The 18466-nt window shown below is 49.8% G+C and overlaps 1 protein-coding gene across 18 annotated transcripts in view; it reads right to left on the bottom strand.

The window, feature by feature from the left end:
• Positions 1–18466, bottom strand: part of LOC144826666 (mucosa-associated lymphoid tissue lymphoma translocation protein 1-like) — a 1784778-nt gene that overhangs the window by 721869 nt on the left and 1044443 nt on the right. For all 18 annotated transcript variants that reach the window (XM_078685246.1, XM_078685243.1, XM_078685249.1 and 15 more), the window contains one exon: positions 12800–12896. In XM_078685246.1, the coding sequence (XP_078541372.1) occupies positions 12800–12896 (97 nt within the window). The remainder of the gene's footprint in view (positions 1–12799; positions 12897–18466) is intronic.

Here is an 18466-nt window from a genome sequence, read left to right as displayed (position 1 = left end):
GGGCAGACGGGAAACGCATGAGGTAAGGAGAGATTACACTGTAGTATAGGAGTACGTAACGAGCGAGCCATTTTAATTGAAAAAAACTAAACGTGACAAACGGTTGCAGGATCAGTGAAGGTTGATTTTATAATTGAAAGTATAACAGGATCAGTTACAATAAAATAGTCCATACGCACACCATGGGCGAGTATCATGAGTAACATTACTTCGGAGCTTTAATAATACAATAATCAACAGTAAAAAAAACAAACAGACATCAATAGGGTTGTCCGCATGCCCAGTCAGTACCCTTCCCCGCCCGCCATGTGTACAAAGACCGCATACATCCCCCATAACATCAAGGCTAAGTAACTAGAGTCGTCATAAGGAGTTGCAAGTCCCACCCATACTGGCGCCATTTTGGTCGAGGCCAGGCGGGTCCAGAGTATAGTTCAAATGCCTCCAATAACTAGCGGCCGGACCAGAATCCCTTTCGGCAGTTCAAAAAATTCCGTTAACGCCAGCAGAAAGGACAGGCGGCATGAACCGCGACTTAAAGGCGAGGAAGGCAAAATCTTCCCTACCGGGTCACGCTGAGGTCCCACCGGAGCTGATCGAGTTGGCAGTCTACAGTGTCTCTTAGTAATTCGGACAAAAGCTGGTGTCAGCATGAGAGCACCACCATCTTGTGACAACGTTGTGGCCACTCCGGAGAGCGGAACAGCAGGCGTATCCCTCCACAGATGCGCTGAATCAGTCTTTCCTACGGCACCAGATGTGGATAAGGCGGCGGTCACCCGGGGCAGCGGCATATCCATGGGGGATAGTCGAGCAACAGTGGCGGTTGCCCCCACCGGAAGCCCGCGGGAGTCGAGGGCCAACGACTCTCGTAAAATCTTTAAAACTGAGAGGACGTCTTCAAGAGTGAGGCTCATGCCCGAGCAGGCAAGCATCCGAGTTCCATGGTAGCCCAGAGCCATCCTAGTGGACCAGGCCCAAATCCGGGGAGCCGGCCGCCATCTTGAGAGCGCCCCCCCCTCCCGCAGCTGTTCTTCACCACAGCCACCGGAGCGGGTCCCCCGGCCAGTCAACCGTGGGGGCTCGCTGAGTGGAACGCTAATGGCAGTCTTAGTGCGGGAGAGGAACCTCCACCTGGGGGGGGGGAAGAGAGGGGGCCGTCCGCGCCGCCTCTCCGCGGGCGCCCCACGCCATCTCCTGGCGTAGATATACGAGATGGCTGAACCAGGCATCAAAGGGGGGAGCCATCAGCAAGGCATCCCCCGCACACAACTTGCTGGACACCACCTCTGGACGATCTGGGGACGGGCCTCGGCGCGTGGTGTTGCCTCCGGCCTATTCGCACAACGGTCCTCCACCCCAGGCCGCCACCGACGCTACCTCGCTGGCTGATGGCTTTGGTAGACTTTCTATAGCCCAAAGCCAACTAAAAAGTAGCCCAACATTGCTACTTTAAGGAAGGAGGGACAGGAACAGCGTCAAGCAGACGGCGAATGCATTGGGATTGATGTTGCAGCCGGCTGCCATGTAAATATTTGTATAATAAAACGTTTTAACATATTACTTTGCTGGAGTGTTGTATATATTTATAATATTTGCATAGGGTTTGTCGTTATTTGGGCGGGGTGGGCGGCGGAGCCGAGCTGTCTTGCGGCCATCCTGGCGTGGAGCTCGGCTCTTCTCACTAGTTTCATATTTCTCATGAGGGGTTGTTCCTAATGTTTCTATTTTAGCGGGGTCAAAAAGATCCCATCAGTGGCCTACTGATTTTGCTCGATTCCTTTTGTTTTTCCTAACGATTTTTATGTTATAGTTTGCTAGCACGATACAGCGGCTAATCCGTATTTTTATATATATGTCCTTTTTATTAGGGGTGTCCTCCGGTGGAGCCGGATGATCTACCTCTAATAACGGTCCGGGCTGAACCAACTACCAACAAACGGGGCGAAGATAGGCATGATGGGTTACAAAGGGGACAAAAGTCTGCACTACCTATCCTTCACTATCCGCAAAGACTAAACAGAGTATTGCGACTCTGTGCTTATTTGTGAATAGAGAATAACCCAAAGAGAACCAATTCCGAACGATCAATGTTCGGATAAACAATCAATCAAATGAGGGATAAAAATAGGCACGACGGATTACAACGGGGGCAAAAGCCTGCGTTACCTATCCTTCACTATCTGCAAAGACTAAACAGAGTATTGCGACTCTGTGCTTGTTTGCAAATAGAGAATGATCCAAAGAGAACCAATTCCAAAACAGTAAATGCTTGGATAACAATCAATCAAATGGAGAGGGAAGCAGGCACGACGGATTACAAAAGGGGCAAAGGCCTGCGTTACCTACCCTTCACGATCTGCAAAGAGAGAATACTCCTATTCTTCCCTGTTTGCAGACAGAGAATCTCTCAGAAACAATCAAATGAGTAATACTAGTATTTTCAAACAATCAAACAATCAATTCGCAATTTGTCGTGTTACACGACCTTACCCGGACCGCATGGACAGTTTCTCGTCTTCCGCTTCCAGCACCTGATCATCCTCTATTCTCCGTAATTGCTGTGGCACTCCTGATGGTTCCCAGTCAGGACCGTAGATCACTCGAGAGAGGTCTGCTCGGAACCAGTGAAGTTCGGATGATCGGCTGCCAGACGAGGGCCTATCGGGCAGGTGCACTTCCCGATCGTTGCAGTCGTTCACTCTGTCGTTAGGACCTCTCCCACTGGATTCACGTGTCGCTGATGGGCCCCACGTTTGGGACGCCAATTGTGAAAAGGTAGGGCTGAATTCGACCAAGAACCCTTCAGTATTTGCCCGGCGTTAGCCGCCTCTCATACCATTCGAGATTACCAAACAAAGAGGCAGGCGCTGGAGACAGGAAGGCAGGAAACAGGAGTTTATTCCGACGGAGCAGAACACGTCAAATCAGACAACAGGGTATCTTCTCGAGGTGCTCTCACCGCATCTCTGAGGCCTGGCCTCTTATACACAGGTTTATGGCTTTATTACATACACTGCATCCGTAATGTTTCTTTGAAGGACAGAAAAGACATCCTCGGAATCCCCGGTCCAGGCCCGTTCCCACACATATCTACAGTAGAGTTCCCACCCCGATCTCAACATGTGGTGGTTATCGCGCAGCTGGACATTCCGCTGGGAACGGGGATGTGTGTGATCAGTCGGATCTTCGGGGTGCGAAAGCATTGATTAATCCCCGCTCCTTTGATGTGAGGCGAGGTCCTACTGTAGGGGGCAATAAACTGCATCTGTTGGGCTAGGTGATGGCCTGGGATCAGGCCGGACAATCAGGCAGGGAGGAAGAGGTTCTCAAAAGGGCCTGCTCTTTGAATGAGATGAAAGAGCGAGGGGGTTCAGCACGGGATGTGGCTCAGAGACAGGGTCGCGTTAGAGGTGTGTTTATGGTCCAAGCAGGAGAGACCGGGGGCTGTCGGGGCGCGGGGGAATGCTTGCGAGGCCGGGGAGTGAGGGGGAGAGACGCGCAGGCTATTGGCAGTGGGCAGAGAGGCCACGACACACAAAATGGCTGCCACTTACGTGCATGATGGGGCCTAAAAGGGACAAGATTGCGTGGCCACTGTTTCACGATTTTCACTTTACTTTCAACAGTGGCTGTGGTGAACATAAATGAACACCGCTTATATATACCTAATTTTAGTCATTTCCCATTCGGCAATCGCCACAGCAGGGCGTCGGGCAAGTAGATAGCTGATCTGCTCCAAACCACCGGGTCTTTTGCTAGGGCAGATGCTGGTATATTTATACCTGGAAGGTGCCGAGTTTGACGTAAGGTTGGACATAAGACGTCACTAAGAACTCGTAGTTCTTTCCGGACTCCAGGAGTTCTAGGACAAATCCATACAGAAGCAGGGGGAATTCCCGGGCTGCTGGAGGCTTGGTTTGTTTAAGAACGCGTTGTGCTTTCTAGGAGTCTATGGGAGTCGCCTTGCCGTACTTGGACTGCATTGGCTATGACTAAATATGGATATGATTCTTATGACTTTATAAGGATATGATTTGTTATAACCACCTAAGGGCATACATCGGGAATATTTAAATAGGGTCCTAGATACGTTTACAACACAGTTCACCTTGAAGTGCCTTTTTTCCTCAGAACCTATAATTGTGACGCTCTACAGTCTTCTTTATTTGAGATCAATCTCTTCTTACTGTTTTCTTCATTTCTCAAGGGAACTCTTCTGGAGTCTCTGGACACCAGGGCTGAAGTGTTTGCTGTTCTTAAGGGTTTTTTCCAGGTACCCTCATTCTTTGCAAGGGAAAAGCAACAGATGGATGCATTTGTGTATCAACACCCTTGTTTTAGGATCTTATGTACTTTCCTTTAGGGTCCAGTGCAGCACAGATTTTCTCAGGAGTTAAGTGATTGTTCTCCCTGCTCTTCAACCAGACAGCATCAGTACAATCTCTTTGGTCTATTGTCTGGATATGGTCAAAGCAATAGGGCGGGTTAACAGGATGTCCATGAAGAGGGTAATTTCTTAGCCTATCAGGCTCATTATTATTTTAATATAGCTTAGTAGAGTGCATGGCTACTCTAACTGGGCTTCCCAGCGCTAGGCATATTAAAGAATAACATCAGAATCTTAACATGAATCAAATGGAACAGAAGAGCCAAGTCTTTAAGAGATTCCAAAAAACATCAAAGGATCAGAATAATCTTATAAAGGCAGGCTAAGCATTTCACAGTTTGGCACTTAGATAAGCGAAAGACCAGCCACCAAGTCGGGTTCTCCTAACTCTGGTAACTGCAGAGAGATTATTGTTACATGATTGAAGAGAACGGCTGGGATGATAGGGTGCCACCAGTGATCGCAGGTAGGATTGTAGGTAGGATCCGTTTCGCAATGCAGTTCACTCCATTAGAGAAGTTGCAGTTCTCTGGGATAATTGGGCAGGAATATTTTTAACGCTATCTTCTGATCCTCTCTCCTTTAGAATTGCGATTACAGGTTACATGTAGCCCAGGTTTTTCAATGGGCTTTTTGGTTTTCAAACTCTGTTAGCATCCATTAACGGCCTGAAATACCTGTTTTTACATCATATAGGCGTGTTAGTATCTGATGATAACGTAAAAGCGCACTTTGCCTTTTTGTTTGATGAAAATAATAATAGGATTATTTTCCCCTCTATACAGTGTAATTGCAATCTCTTTGCTGATGAAGGTTCTTGCTTAGGCGGACTTCATAGAGTAAGTAGAGAGACAGGTAAGAAAATGAGGAGGTAATGCTCGGATTACTTACCGGTAATCTTCATTACTCTGGTTCTTCCTTTCCCAATACTTACGAGCCTCCCTCCCACCCTGTTGCGCTCATCAGCCTCTAGTCAGGGGCTTGGTATTGAACAAGAAGTATTGAGGGAAGCAAAGTGATTTCTGGGTAGATTCTCCACGTTAGTAATAGAAACAAAGGAAATAGCTTGGAAAGTGATGGAAAGTTAAAGGTGAATGGGCACATTTACTCACAGAGTAAATATTGGGACAAGGAAGGAAGAATAGGAGTAATGAGGATTACTGGTAAGTAATCTGAGCATTAAAGAATATATCATAAAATGTGCAAGAGTCAAGGCAAGTCTTTAACAGAGTAACACATTTCAACTGTGCACCACACAAAAACGCACATATTTGTATTATTTAAATTTAGGGCAGTTAAAAGATATTTTATGCCATTCAAGTGATCAATTATAAAAATGGATGTAAAAAGTAGGGGTGTGCAATATGTTCATAATTTCCTTTTGCGTGATGATGTGAAATTTCACAACAATTACATGAATCACAAACTTGGACTTTAATGCTATATTTCAACACAAAATGTTTCCTCACGTCCATTTTGGATGTAAAGACATATTTTGCATTGAAATTAAATACAAAAACACATGAACAACAGCTGCTCCTGTTGTTGTTCGTATTATCTCCATGCTTCCACAAGAGGATTTTTACAGAATTTGAAATTACACAATGTGGCATAATTTTGAGAATTCCGTAAAACAAGTGTAATGTAAAATGTCAGAAATTACGCAAGATTACAGCAGCATACCACAAAATTCACACAGGCCTAGTAAAAACTCTATGTACTTGTCTGCTAAAACTGCTGATTTTATGCCATTATACGGTAGGTGTAACAACAATATCAGTCTCCTTATCTTTAATAAAATTATGATTTTTTTTCTGCAAAGGTTAGGAAAATCTTTATTGTAGTTCAAGCTTCGTTCAAAAGTGTAAGTGTAGGAAAGTAGAATTTGCTTTCATGGTTACCCCCACTTCTTGCTCGTGTCGGTATGTTTTTTGACTAGCCTAACTGGGATCCTGCTAATCAGGACCCCAGCCACTGTGCTTCCTCCCTAAACTGACCATGGTAATTACTTCTGTACCTCCATAATTGGCTACTGGTCTACCCTTGTAAGTCCTTAGTATATGGTACTAAAGTACCCAGGGCATAGGTACACCAGGGTATCCCATGCGCTGCAGCATGTATTTTGCCACCCATGATGAGAGTACACTCAACCCTTGACTACAAGCTTGCCATTGCAGCCTATTTGAGTTGGTACTAGCACCCCTCACTGCAGATATACGTTTGCTTATATCAGAGGTCACTGCACTTAAAACCTATAAGTCACCCCTCTGGCAGGCTTTTCAGTCCTGAAGGCAGGGTGCTTGGTTTTAAGTGTGAGGATGTCCCTACATGCATGAGCAGGACACCCCTAAAAATCCCGGAGTCGATTCTCTTGGATTTTTAAGACCTGTCAACCACTTTAATACATATAGTGGACATCAGTCATTACAAGATGTCTAACCAAATAGTGGCTGCACCAACCCCGGTTATGTTTGGTATCAAACATGTTGGAATTGTACCCCAACACCGATTCCACTGTTGGAAGTATGATCCCCTGTACTGGGGGGCTCACTGGGGTTAACCCCCTGTACTCCCCGTGACATCTTTCAGGGTCTGACAGCAAGCTAGTGCTGCTGCCGACCACAGATACAATTCTGCTCTCCTGCTGCTGAGCCAAGCTTGAGTAGGAAGGTAGAACAATAGGTTTCCTGTCGCAGGGAGGTGTGACCACCTCCAAGGTAGGACTTAGTGTACTGGGCCGGGGTGGGGGAGCTTGCCAGCGCCACCAGACTGCTCTGAAGGGCACATTAGGTACCCTCTTTGCAGACTCCAATTGGAACCAGTTCTCGGAGACCTTGGCTCCCCCTCTGGCGCAAATGTGGACAAAGAACATGGGAGTATCCACCCTTTTGTCCAGCCTCTCCTCTGGGAGGGACCCCTGAGTCGTTCCACCCTTTCCCTAGGGCACTTAAGGGCTTACCCGATAGTGGCTCTTCAGACTCATTGTGGGACAAGACTCAAGCCTGAAATCATATCGCTCTTCGACTGTCTGGACACTTGGACTTCGCTGGATTTCACCAAGAACCGAGACTGCATCAAGGAAGACTCCTGTTGCTCCTGGTCTCGCTGCTCTGCAAGTCTTCTTCATCGTCTGTGCTTCTTCCAGGATCTTCAACAGACCTGTGGGCATCAAGGACACCCAGAGCAATCTCCCTTGGAGTGAAGGAGTCACTCCCCTGCATCTGCAGGCACCACAACATAGCTGACCGGTCTGCTGCTCCTGATGTCCCACAGACATCGAAAGGCTCAGCAACACAGGTGGTGACTCTGCAACTACAGCGAAACATGACCTGTCCTCTCTGCAATTTTGTGGCCAGTATCCCTCGTCGGAACCACTGGGAACAAACCCCTGTGCTCTGCGTCGACTTGCCGCTTGCCAAGGCTTGTTGGCTCTGCACTCCAGAGATCTTTGGGCTACAAGAAGATTCAACCTCCATGATATTTTCCTGTCATCGTCTGTGTCTGTGCTTCTTCCAAGATCTTCAACAGACCTGTGCCATCAAGGACACCCAGAGCAATCTCCCTTGGAGTGAGGGAGTCACTCCCCTGCATCTGCAGGCACCACAACATAGCTGACTGATCTGCTGCTCCTGATGTCCCACAGACTTCGAAAGGCTTAGCAACACAGGTGGTGACACTGCAACTACAGCGAAACCTGACCTGTCCTCTCTGCCATTTTGAGGCCAGTATCCCTCGTCTGACCCGCTGGGAACAAACCCCTGTGCTCCGAGTCGACTTGCCGCTTGCCAAGGCTTGTTGGCTCTGCACTCCAGAGATCTTTGGGCTACAAGAAGATTCAACCTCCGTGATATCTTCCTGCCAAGTACAGCGTCTTCACAGCATCCTCTGCACATGGGCCTTCCTTCTTGGAGAGCTGTTTGAGGTCCTCTTGCGACTCCTGTGCCTTCGGCATGTGGGTCCTCTAGAGGGTCTCTTCTCCTGCTTCAGGTTTTGTATTTGTATTTTGTGGTGTGTTTGTAGAGCGCAGACCTGTCACCCCAAGGACATCCTGGCGCTTCGAACCATGAACCAACACATTTACAGCAACTTAGCCTGTCCTGGGGAAGAGATAGGTTTTTAACGCCTTCCTAAAGGCTAAGAGATCCTCAAGACTCCTTAGAGATATCGGCAGGGAGTTCCAGAGTTTGGCCGCCGCTACTCTGAAGGATCGGCCGCCCATCCTCACTCTCTGGAAGCGCGGTACTACGAGTGACCTGGATGAAGAGGAGCGTAAGGCTCGAGGTGGAAGGTACCAGGCGAACATCTTCCGCAGAGAGACCGGGCCTAGGCCATGGATAGCCCTGAACATGATGCAAGCTGCTTTGTAATAAACGCGTAGATGGACCGGCAGCCAATGAAGTTCCTGTAGCGCTGCCGTGGATGAGCTGTGGTAGGGGCGAGAGAGGGCGAGTTTGGCAGCCATATTTTGCACCCTTTGTAGCTTACCCAGTAGTGTTATCGGGGCCTCCAGAAGTAGTGCGTTGCAATAGTCAAGTCGACTTAAGATGGTACTCCGTACTACTTCGGGTCTGGCTTGCTCAGGGAGGAGGGGCAGAACTTTGCGCAGCATGCGGATCAGCATCATGCACGTCGAGGTGACCTTGTTTACGTGCAGATCTAACTGCAAGTTGGGCCCGAAACTAACACCCAAGTTGCGCGCCGATTGTGCGGCTGACACCGTCTCTGAGAATGACGAAGGCCAGAAGTCATCTGGGAGATTCCGCGGAACTCGGTCGTTGGAACAATACAGGACCTCTGTCTTAGTCCCATTGAACTGCAACGAGTTCAACCGGAGCCATTCCGCTGTAGCCTGCATGCATCGGTGGAAAGTTTCCAATGGGACTGCGTCCTGTCCCTCCAGTGAAAAAACCAGCTGGGTGTCATCCGCATAATTAAATGCGGAAATCCCAAATGATTTAATAAGCTGGACCAGAGGGCGGAGGTAAATATTAAAGAGTATAGGGCTGATGGCTGAGCCCTGAGGTACTCCTTGTCCTACTCTCCGCTCCGCTGAGCTGAAGGGAGGGAGCGATACCCGTTGCTGACGGTTGTCCAGATTGGAGATCAGCCAATCCCTGGCCTTATCTTTAACCCCGCACTCTTCCAGCCTCATGATCAAGGTAGGATGGCTGACCGTGTCGAACGCGGCCGACATGTCGAGCAGCACCAGAAAGGCTGCCCGACCACTGTCGACTCGCGTCCGCAGGTTGTCTAGCACGGTCACTAACGCGGATTCCGTCCCATGAGCTGGGCGGAAACCGAATTGCGTTTCATCCAGCCAGGTGTTCCCTTCTAAGAAGCCGGACAGAGTGCGGGTGACCAGTTTTTCCATGATTTTGACTGGAAAAGGAAGCAGGGAAATTGGCCGATAATTGGAGAGACAGGCAGGGTCGAGCGTAGATTTTTTTAGGAGCGGAGAAACCACTGCCTTCTTCCAGCAGTCCGGAACAATCCCTGTTCCAAACGACTGGCAACAGATGGAGTGCAAAGGCTGGAAGAGCTCCTCCTGAAACACCCTCCAAAATTTTGGAGGGAGAGGATCAAGAGGCGAGCCAGATGAGATCGTAAGGGCCAGGCTACCGAACTCCTCCAAGGAGGGAAGGGGAAAGCTGTTCAGCTGGGGTCGACTGGACTCTGTCGCCGGAGCTCCCAAGCTGAGTGCGTGGGCCTCTGGTCGGGGTCGACTGGAAGGCGTGGCCGGAGCTTCCAAACAGAGGTCAAAACCCCTCTGCAGGGATCGGCTGGCCGTCGCCTCCGGAGCTCCCAAACCAGTAGTAGGATTGACTGGGTCCTGCAAACCCTCCAGAATTTTACAGATTTTCTCCTCGAAGGCATCAGCAAGCAAATCACACAGAGCTTGCGATGTGGGTACGGTGTTGGCCGCACACATAGGGTGGGCGAGGTCCCTGACGATCTTAAAGAGGGCCTGTGCCTTGTTTGGGGCCTGGTTCAAGAAGGATTCAAGATAAGCCGCTTTAGCTATCTTGATCTGTGCCTTATATTTTTGTAAGGCGGACCGGAACACAGCTTTCTCCGAGTCTAAATACTGTTTCCTCCACGCTCTTTCAGCGCGTTTACAGCCAAGTTTAAGCTGGCGTAGTTCGCTCGTATACCAAGGGCTAGCTCGATTCACCCTCCCTCGAGTCTTCCGGAGGGGTGCCAACTTATCCAACGAGCTCGTGATGGACTGGCTAAAGAGAGTATAGCTCTCTTCAGCTGAACTGCCAAGCTTAAAATCCTTCCCTAAAATATTCGGTAGTGGAGAGATGTTAAGTATTCGGGACCAAGGTCTCCCTACCTTGACTTGGGATAGTCCAGCTTCCCGCAAGGTGTGGTCCTCTAAACAAAGAGAGAACATAATCAGGAAGTGGTCTGTCCAAAACTGGCGCTTAATCTCATCCATAGATACCCATTGTGGATCGGCAAATATTAGGTCCAGGATATGACCCTTCCGATGCGTGGTGGCATTCACCAGCTGTTCCAGGCCGATATCTTTACAGGCTTGACTAAGGGAGGAGAATGCCTTGTCCAATGAGCCGCCAGCCCACAGATTAAAATCTCCAAGAATCAATAACTTGGAGTGGGAGCTGGAGAGCTCATAGATCAGGTCAATAAGGAGCGATGTTGAAGAGGCCGGTCCTGGAGGTCGATAGCACAGGACGCCCGAGCAAAGTGTCAGCTCCTGCTTTTTGACCGAGAATCCCATCAGTTCAAAGCCTGGCACCTCTCGGATCTTCAACTGGGAAAGGGTCAGCGAGTCTTTATAGATGAACCCGATACCCCCTCCTCGGTTGAGTGTGCGTGGAGTATGACTAATTTTATAGCCTGAGGGGCAGGCTAGGCCCAGTTCAACCTCGCAATCTTCCCGAGTCCAAGTTTCTGTGAGAAAGAGGACATCGAGATTTTCTGAATCAATGAGGAAGGCAATTTCTGTGTGGTGCTTGCAAAGGGATCTGACGTTCAGCAACCCACAGGAGATTTGCCTAGTAGTTGAGACATAGGCACTGGCTGGTTGCCTTACTGGGTTCTGGCTGGGTCTGAGTCTAAATAGCTCAGCCCGAGAGTAGGCTATACAGAGTGAGCCAGAGGGGCCAGAGGTAGCGGCCCTGAGCGCGTCCGTTGCGCGAACGGGCGCAAACGGGCTTACCTCTGGCGCGCCTACGACGCGCCCGCTGCGCGCGAGCGCTGCGCGTCTGTCTGGCTCCCCTGCTTGGGCCCTGCTCTCACTCTACTGCTTGAGGTGAGTCCCTTGGACCTTGCTTGTCCCAACACTGCTCCTTCTTCACATTGCACACCTGTTGCAGCTGCCAAGGCTTGTTGATGCTCCCGCCGGACACCAACCTCCCTGATTTTCAACTTCCGATGTGAGACAGCTTGTGCATGGCTCCTGGTCTTCCTCAGCATCGCCTGGTCCTCACAGCTGCATTGACAAGTTCACCGTCATCACTTCTGACCATCCGTCATCGGTGGGCATTACTCTTCCGTGCCTCCCGGTCCCCTTCGAGTGGGATAGACACTGTCCCCTCTGCTTACAGAAACCACCCTTGGATTCCATTGGCCTCTTGCACATTCTTCTCCAGTAGCATCTGTCCTGAAGTTCTCCGTTGTGGTCTACGGCGGTTTCTGACGTCACTTCGCACCAATGCACCCGGCTTCCCTGGTGTAGGTGTCCTGATTCCTGGGGTATCCACCGGTGGGGTGACTCTCCAGCCTTCTGCCTTTCACTGGGTTTCTTCAGGGTCCTTCTGGAAAAATCTGTGACTTTACTGTTGACTTCCATTGGACATGCAGCTGTGTTTTCACTCTACACACAGCCTCTGTGAGGTTCCTGGGTACTTACAGTGAGTGGTTCCTTGCGTACCAGATCCTCTGAGTCTTCTGGTCCAAGTCCCAACTTTAGTCGCAGTTCGCATTCCACTTTTTAGTATATGGTTTGGTCTTCCGGTGGAGCCACTGTATTTTGTGCTTATGTACCTGTTTACAATTGAAGTATTGGTGTGTATTTGTGTTTATATCTCCAGGTAGGTGATATACCAATCAATGTGTTAGAGAGTACTGTGTAATAAACAGACATATTTTTATATATACACAATATGTGGTTCTTTTTCGTTTATCGTACACTACATGATTTGATCTGGTAAAACAAGCTGCTTAACACTCCTTTAAGATAAGCCTGTAGGCTGCTCTCCACAGCTACCACTTAGAGAGCTTTCTATGGTTGTCTAAGAGCAATAAATCATCATAAGGGTTGCCTGAATTAGTGCAAGGTGCTTCACTTAAAAAAGTGTGCACTATATACTAAGCCAGCCTCCTACAGTAAGAATAAAAAGAAAAAGAAAGGAAACAGGAACAATGCTAAGTGGTACTTACCTATGGTAATTTCCATGGGGTCACTCCAGTGCTCCCCTCGGTTGTTTTTTACACAGCAAAGATAAGTACCACAATATTTTAACTTCACTGAGTCAATCTAAAAAGAGAACAAAGAAGAATAAAATAATCAGAATATAAAAGTCAAGATTATTTTCCATGTAGGAGATGTAATCTCGTGGGTTTATCCCGCAGCAAGTAAACATATGATAAATTACAACAATACAGAATTAGAGCACATCGTTAATATCCATAAAACCATACAAATATGACTCATGTACATAAAATACAAATACTTTCGAGCCAGATACGATAAAAACAACTTGAAACAAAGAAGCACCTAATACATGAATATGATACTCAAATCAAATCACAAGGGGGGCATGGTTTGATGCCGAAAAGCATGGACGCGCTGTAAAGCGGCTCCTCAGCCCGTAAAGCCGAACCGACCTTCCAAGCTCCGATAGTGCTGCTGCCTGGCCCGGGGTTGACAGGGCATGTGTCACTGCCCATCCGGGAGCTCCAGGCTGATCCCTGGTGCCCGCTAACGCAGTGGAACCACTGCGCTTGAATCCCAGCACCCGAGGCACGTCGGCCCAAAATGGCGGCCGCACATCGCCGACTGGCCGAGTGAAGCTCCGGGGCTGCCACAGTCTGAAACGGACCCCTGGCGCCTGCACACAATACTGTTGAGTCTTCAGGGGGCGATTCCCCATCACTGAAGCCCATCTACGCGCCGGTGGCCCCCACGGGTGGGGAGCGAGACGACACATTCGGGTCTCCCCCACCCGCCCGGCGCCAACATCTAGGCGAGTCCCTGGCTCGGGCCTACCACCAGTGGGCCTTCACCGGGCACTGACTCACTCACCGTCTTCTGCCCCAAACCGGCACACCTGGGACTGGATCCACAACTGTTGACCTGCCTCTTGCCCAGGCTTGGAAGGCCACGACCGGGACAGGTCAGTGCATTTGAGGGGCCCACACGGATGCCGCAATTTAATTCCCGGGGTCTATCAAGACACTCCATACCAGACGCTGCTCCCCCTCCCCAATTCATTAACACTGCTGCCGGAGCGCACTGCAGGGGACGACTGGTAGGAGCTGAGATTAAACTGTGTTGCTTGATCCTCTTGGAGGCCCTCCAAAGTGCCCAGTGAGACGCTAGCTGATCGCCTACATCCGACCTACCGACTTTGCAGAGGGAGATTTCTCCCGAACCCCGGCTCCTCCCCAACAACCAGCTCTACGAAGCCACCTCCTCCTGGGCCTTGGAAATCGCGACCCCCTTCTCGAACTGGGATTGTGAGAACGCTAGGTGTGCTTCTTTGTCTTCCCCTGGGATTGCTGGTGAGAGGCTCCTTCTCCCCCCCCTCCAATCCTTCTCCAACAAGTGCACCTCAAGATCATCCGCCTCTACAACCCCCTGCGAGGGTCAATTTTGCGATGGCCTCCAATAAAGGCAACCGGCCTTCGAATCAAAGGCAACTCAACAAACTATCATGGGGTCTAAGGGGGAATCCAAAGATACGGCTCCGGATGCTACCCTCAAAGCGGCAACCCCCCTCCACAAGTGAGGCCTTCTCCCACACTAGACGACGTCATGGAAGCAATTGCGGGGGTCCGCTCTTCACTCGAAACCCGCATCGACTCGGTGAACATTGAAGTGACATTGTTACGTGTCGACCTCCGGAAAATGGATTCCAAGGTGAAAGACATTGAAATCAAAACCCAGGCGCTGGTTGATGACACCTCCACGCTGCAGCAACAAGTGACCCAACTGCAGAAACAGCATCAGATGGAGGTGCTCCTTGACGATAATGAAGGACGCGCTCGACGCAACAACCTCCGCATCCTGGGTGTTCCTGAGCGCCTCGAGGAGGCGGCCACCGACCTCTTCGTGGAGAAATTGGTCCTACAACACCTCCAACCAAAGCACCTATCTAACTATTTTTCCATAGAAAGGGCCCATAGAGTTCCCGGGGGCAGGCCTAAGCCGGGCGCTCCCCCCCCACCCCATCGTGGCCCGTGTGTTCAACTTCCGCGACCGGGATGTCATCCTCCAAACGGCACGAGCGGGACCACCTTTACAAATAGACAACGCGCAGATCACGATCTTCCCGGACTTCACCATGAAAGTACAGGCCCGTCGACGTAGCTTCCTGGAAGTGAAGAAAGCGCTCAGCTCGCAATCCATCAAATACTCTATGTTATTCCCTGCGAAACTCCGCATTGAAGCGGAGGGTAAGACCTGGTTTTTCGAATCTCCCGCTGATGTTTGGGACTGGCTCGAGGGGTGGCGAAAGTCGAATTCCACTCAAAACCGACGCAAGAATTCCGCGGATCGCTCTGACGAAGTGGTGCCGCCGGAAAGTCAGGACCTGTTCACGGACAATGTGCAGGAAGAGTAATGACCCACAGGACACCCACACCGGATCGAACAGTTGAGCCACTCCTTCTCAGACCAGTATGCTCTCCGTCTTGACCTTCAGACTCTACTCTTGGATGGTAAGTGCATATCGGGCCCCTTCTTCAGAGACTTATTTGACTACAACACGATCCACCTCATACCTCAACCACCCCTTGATTCCTATTTGTTTGTTGATTATCGCATGGTTTGACTGGGCGGTGCTTTGTGACGATGTCCCTCAGTTGCACTGATTTTCATGTGACCCCGGGCGCAGAACTAGCCTACGTTCACAAATTATCAATGACTTCTACTATGTGAATGCTACTGTTGATCTTAGTTGGTTTTAATTGCACTAGATGACATCATCCTGTTGTTGGCTGACGAGGGGACCTTCGGCTCTCCACACTCCTCTTCAATGTTCGGGGGGGCGACAGGCACTCTGCCTAGTTGGGGAGTGGATAGTTTGAAGTCCGCGGGCAGGGACGCAGGGAGGGGGGTTGTTATGGGGGAAACAGCGAGGGGGGTGGGTTTGGGAGGGACGGGTAATGTTGGGAAGTTACTGGAGAGACTTCTTTGGTCTCTGTTGTTGTTCATTCTCAACCCCTCTAATAAAAGAGAGAGGGACCCCGAAACCAAAGGGATAGGGTTCCACAATTGACGTTAGTCAGAAAGAAATTCCCTTTGGGTAAAGTAACAATAGTAAGTACTTATGTACTATTGTTACTTTACCCAAAGGGAATTTCTTTCTGACTAACGTTGTTCATTCTCATTCATTGCAGGAAATTCTTGATCATGGAACATGGCATGCAACACGCCGCGACCCCGCGCGCTACCTCTAGCGACTGCTCATTTATCAACCCAGCTAGGTGTCACCATGTGTCACCAAGATATACCTATCGCCTAGACTTTGGCCATACCGAGCTTCGCAAGTGCCACATGGTGGCCCTCTCCCCTGGAGCCACTTTTTATAGACAGCACTCAATACACCACAAACCACTGATCCGAGCACAATCTCACTCCTTTAGGCCGCCATGACACCCCCCTCAACAACGGCTTTTGTCGTCATGAGGTGGAACGTCAACGGTCTTGGCAATAGGATAAAAAGAGGGGTGGTCATGCAATATCTTAAACGCCACTCTCCAGACCTGGTTCTCCTCCAGAAAACGCACCTAATGGGTAATGCGTGCCAAGCGCTGCACCGAGGTGGTTATAAATTACTCGTACACGCCGGTTTAACCTCTGGATCTAGGGGCACCGGTATTCTAGTGCGAAGAAATGTGGCCCTGACATGCACAAAAACGTGGGCCGATCCCCTCGGACGTTTTGCTGTGGTTGAGGCCACCTGGGAAGGCAAGCCACTAAATATCATTTCAGTTTACATTCCCCCAACCCTAGGCACTGCAGCACTCCAGACCCTCCAAAGCCTAATGCTTGATCTTCCACAGGGACCCCTGATTATTGGGGGCGATTTTAATATGACGATGAATGATGCCATAGATCGACACCCCCCGCCTCCTTCACATTAGACGAGCTCAGACCTGTCTGATTTCACACAAACAATGGGGCTCAAGGACCTATGGCGCCTATCCAACCCACACACGTCTTATTATACACATTATTCCAACGCTCACAATAGTAGCTCCCGCATAGACTACCTATTCTCACCTACAACTGATTTAGAGTTCTTTTGCCATCCAGAGGGGCTCCCTAGAGGGATCTCCGACCACTCCCCACTCACTGTGCAATTCACACACCACCGCCAGAAGACACACGGCCCTATAATAATCACGTCCTGGCTCTTAAAAATCCCTGACATACGAGATTGCTTACTTGAACACACCGGATACAATTTTGCCGAAAATGTGGGATCCGTGACTTCGGCCATAACAATATGGGAGGCATACAAGGCAGTAATCAAGGGCAAAGCACTAGCTCTCAAGAACGGCTATATCCACAAACAAAGGGAACACTTGCTACAAGTTGAAACAGACCTCACCAACTTGGAATCCCTCCACAACACGAACCCCACTGACGATATCACGGCCCGCCTTCGGGCGAAACAAATAGAATATAGAACACTGGCTCTTGAACACACGCAAGCCAAGCTCCTGAACACCCGTCACCGGGTCTACGAGCCGGGAGACAGAGCAGGCAAGATGCTCGCATGGCTTGAAAAACGCGAGCAGGGCTCCCGTTGGATCCCAGAATTGACCCTGCCAGATCAATCTACTGTCACAGATCCAGGAGATATAGCGGAGGCCTTTGCCACCCATCTTGAAGGGGTCTACACCGCCAGAGCCCACTACAACGCGGCAGAATCTAAACTGCTCCTTGCTGAGATGCGGCTCCCTACTCTCTCCGAGCACGAGATGCAGGAGCTGGAGGCTGATCTCACGACGGAGGAAGTTGGAAACGCCTTGTTCGCCATTCAATCAGGCAAGGCAATGGGCCCCAACAGCGTCCCAATTGAATTCCTGAAGGGTATGGCGGGGGAGATCCTCCCGCACTTCAAAGCAATGTTCGAAGAAAGCCGCGACGTCGGCTGCCTGCCACAGGATCAACGATTGGCTTTGATCGTGGTTATTCTTGAGCCCAACAAATCAGCTACTGACTGCAGCTCCTACCGCCCTATCTCTCTCATTAACACGGAAGTAAAAGTCCTTGCCAAGCTCCTAGCCAGTAGACTCATGGCAGTTCTCCCCGCCCTAATACACGAAGTTCAATCGGGCTTCTTGCCAGGCCGCAACACTGCGCTCAATCTCCGCTGTGTCCACAATGTTATGAGTAGGATACCTTGCCTCCAAGAAGACGCAGCTATCCTTTCCCTCCATGCAACACTTGCCTTCGATTCTATCGAATGGCCCTACCTCTTCGAGGTACTCCTCCGATTTGGCTTTGGCCCCAAATTTATACAATGGGTTCGGCTACTTTACACTGATCTCTGGGGACAGGTATATGTCAATGGACATACGTCCAGACGCTTTCCATTACACAGGGGTACAAGACAAGGATGCCCTCTGTCTCCCCTGTTATTCACCCTCACTCTTGAACCCCTAGCTCACTGGATTAGAACCGACAATTCCATCCGAGGTCTTCGATGGAATGCTGACACGACCGATAAGATTTCATTATACGCGGATGACATCCTAGTATATATCTCCTCCCCCAGGTCATCCCTAAACAGCCTGCTACATGTGGTCACCAACTTTGCAAATACTCGGGCTTCTCCATTAATTGGTCTAAATCGGTGCTCTATGTTCTCC

This window comes from Lissotriton helveticus, chromosome 3_2, assembly GCF_964261635.1.
Source record: "Lissotriton helveticus chromosome 3_2, aLisHel1.1, whole genome shotgun sequence".
Classification (NCBI taxonomy): Eukaryota; Metazoa; Chordata; class Amphibia; order Caudata; family Salamandridae; genus Lissotriton; species Lissotriton helveticus.
This window is presented reverse-complemented; position numbering and strand designations above follow the sequence as displayed.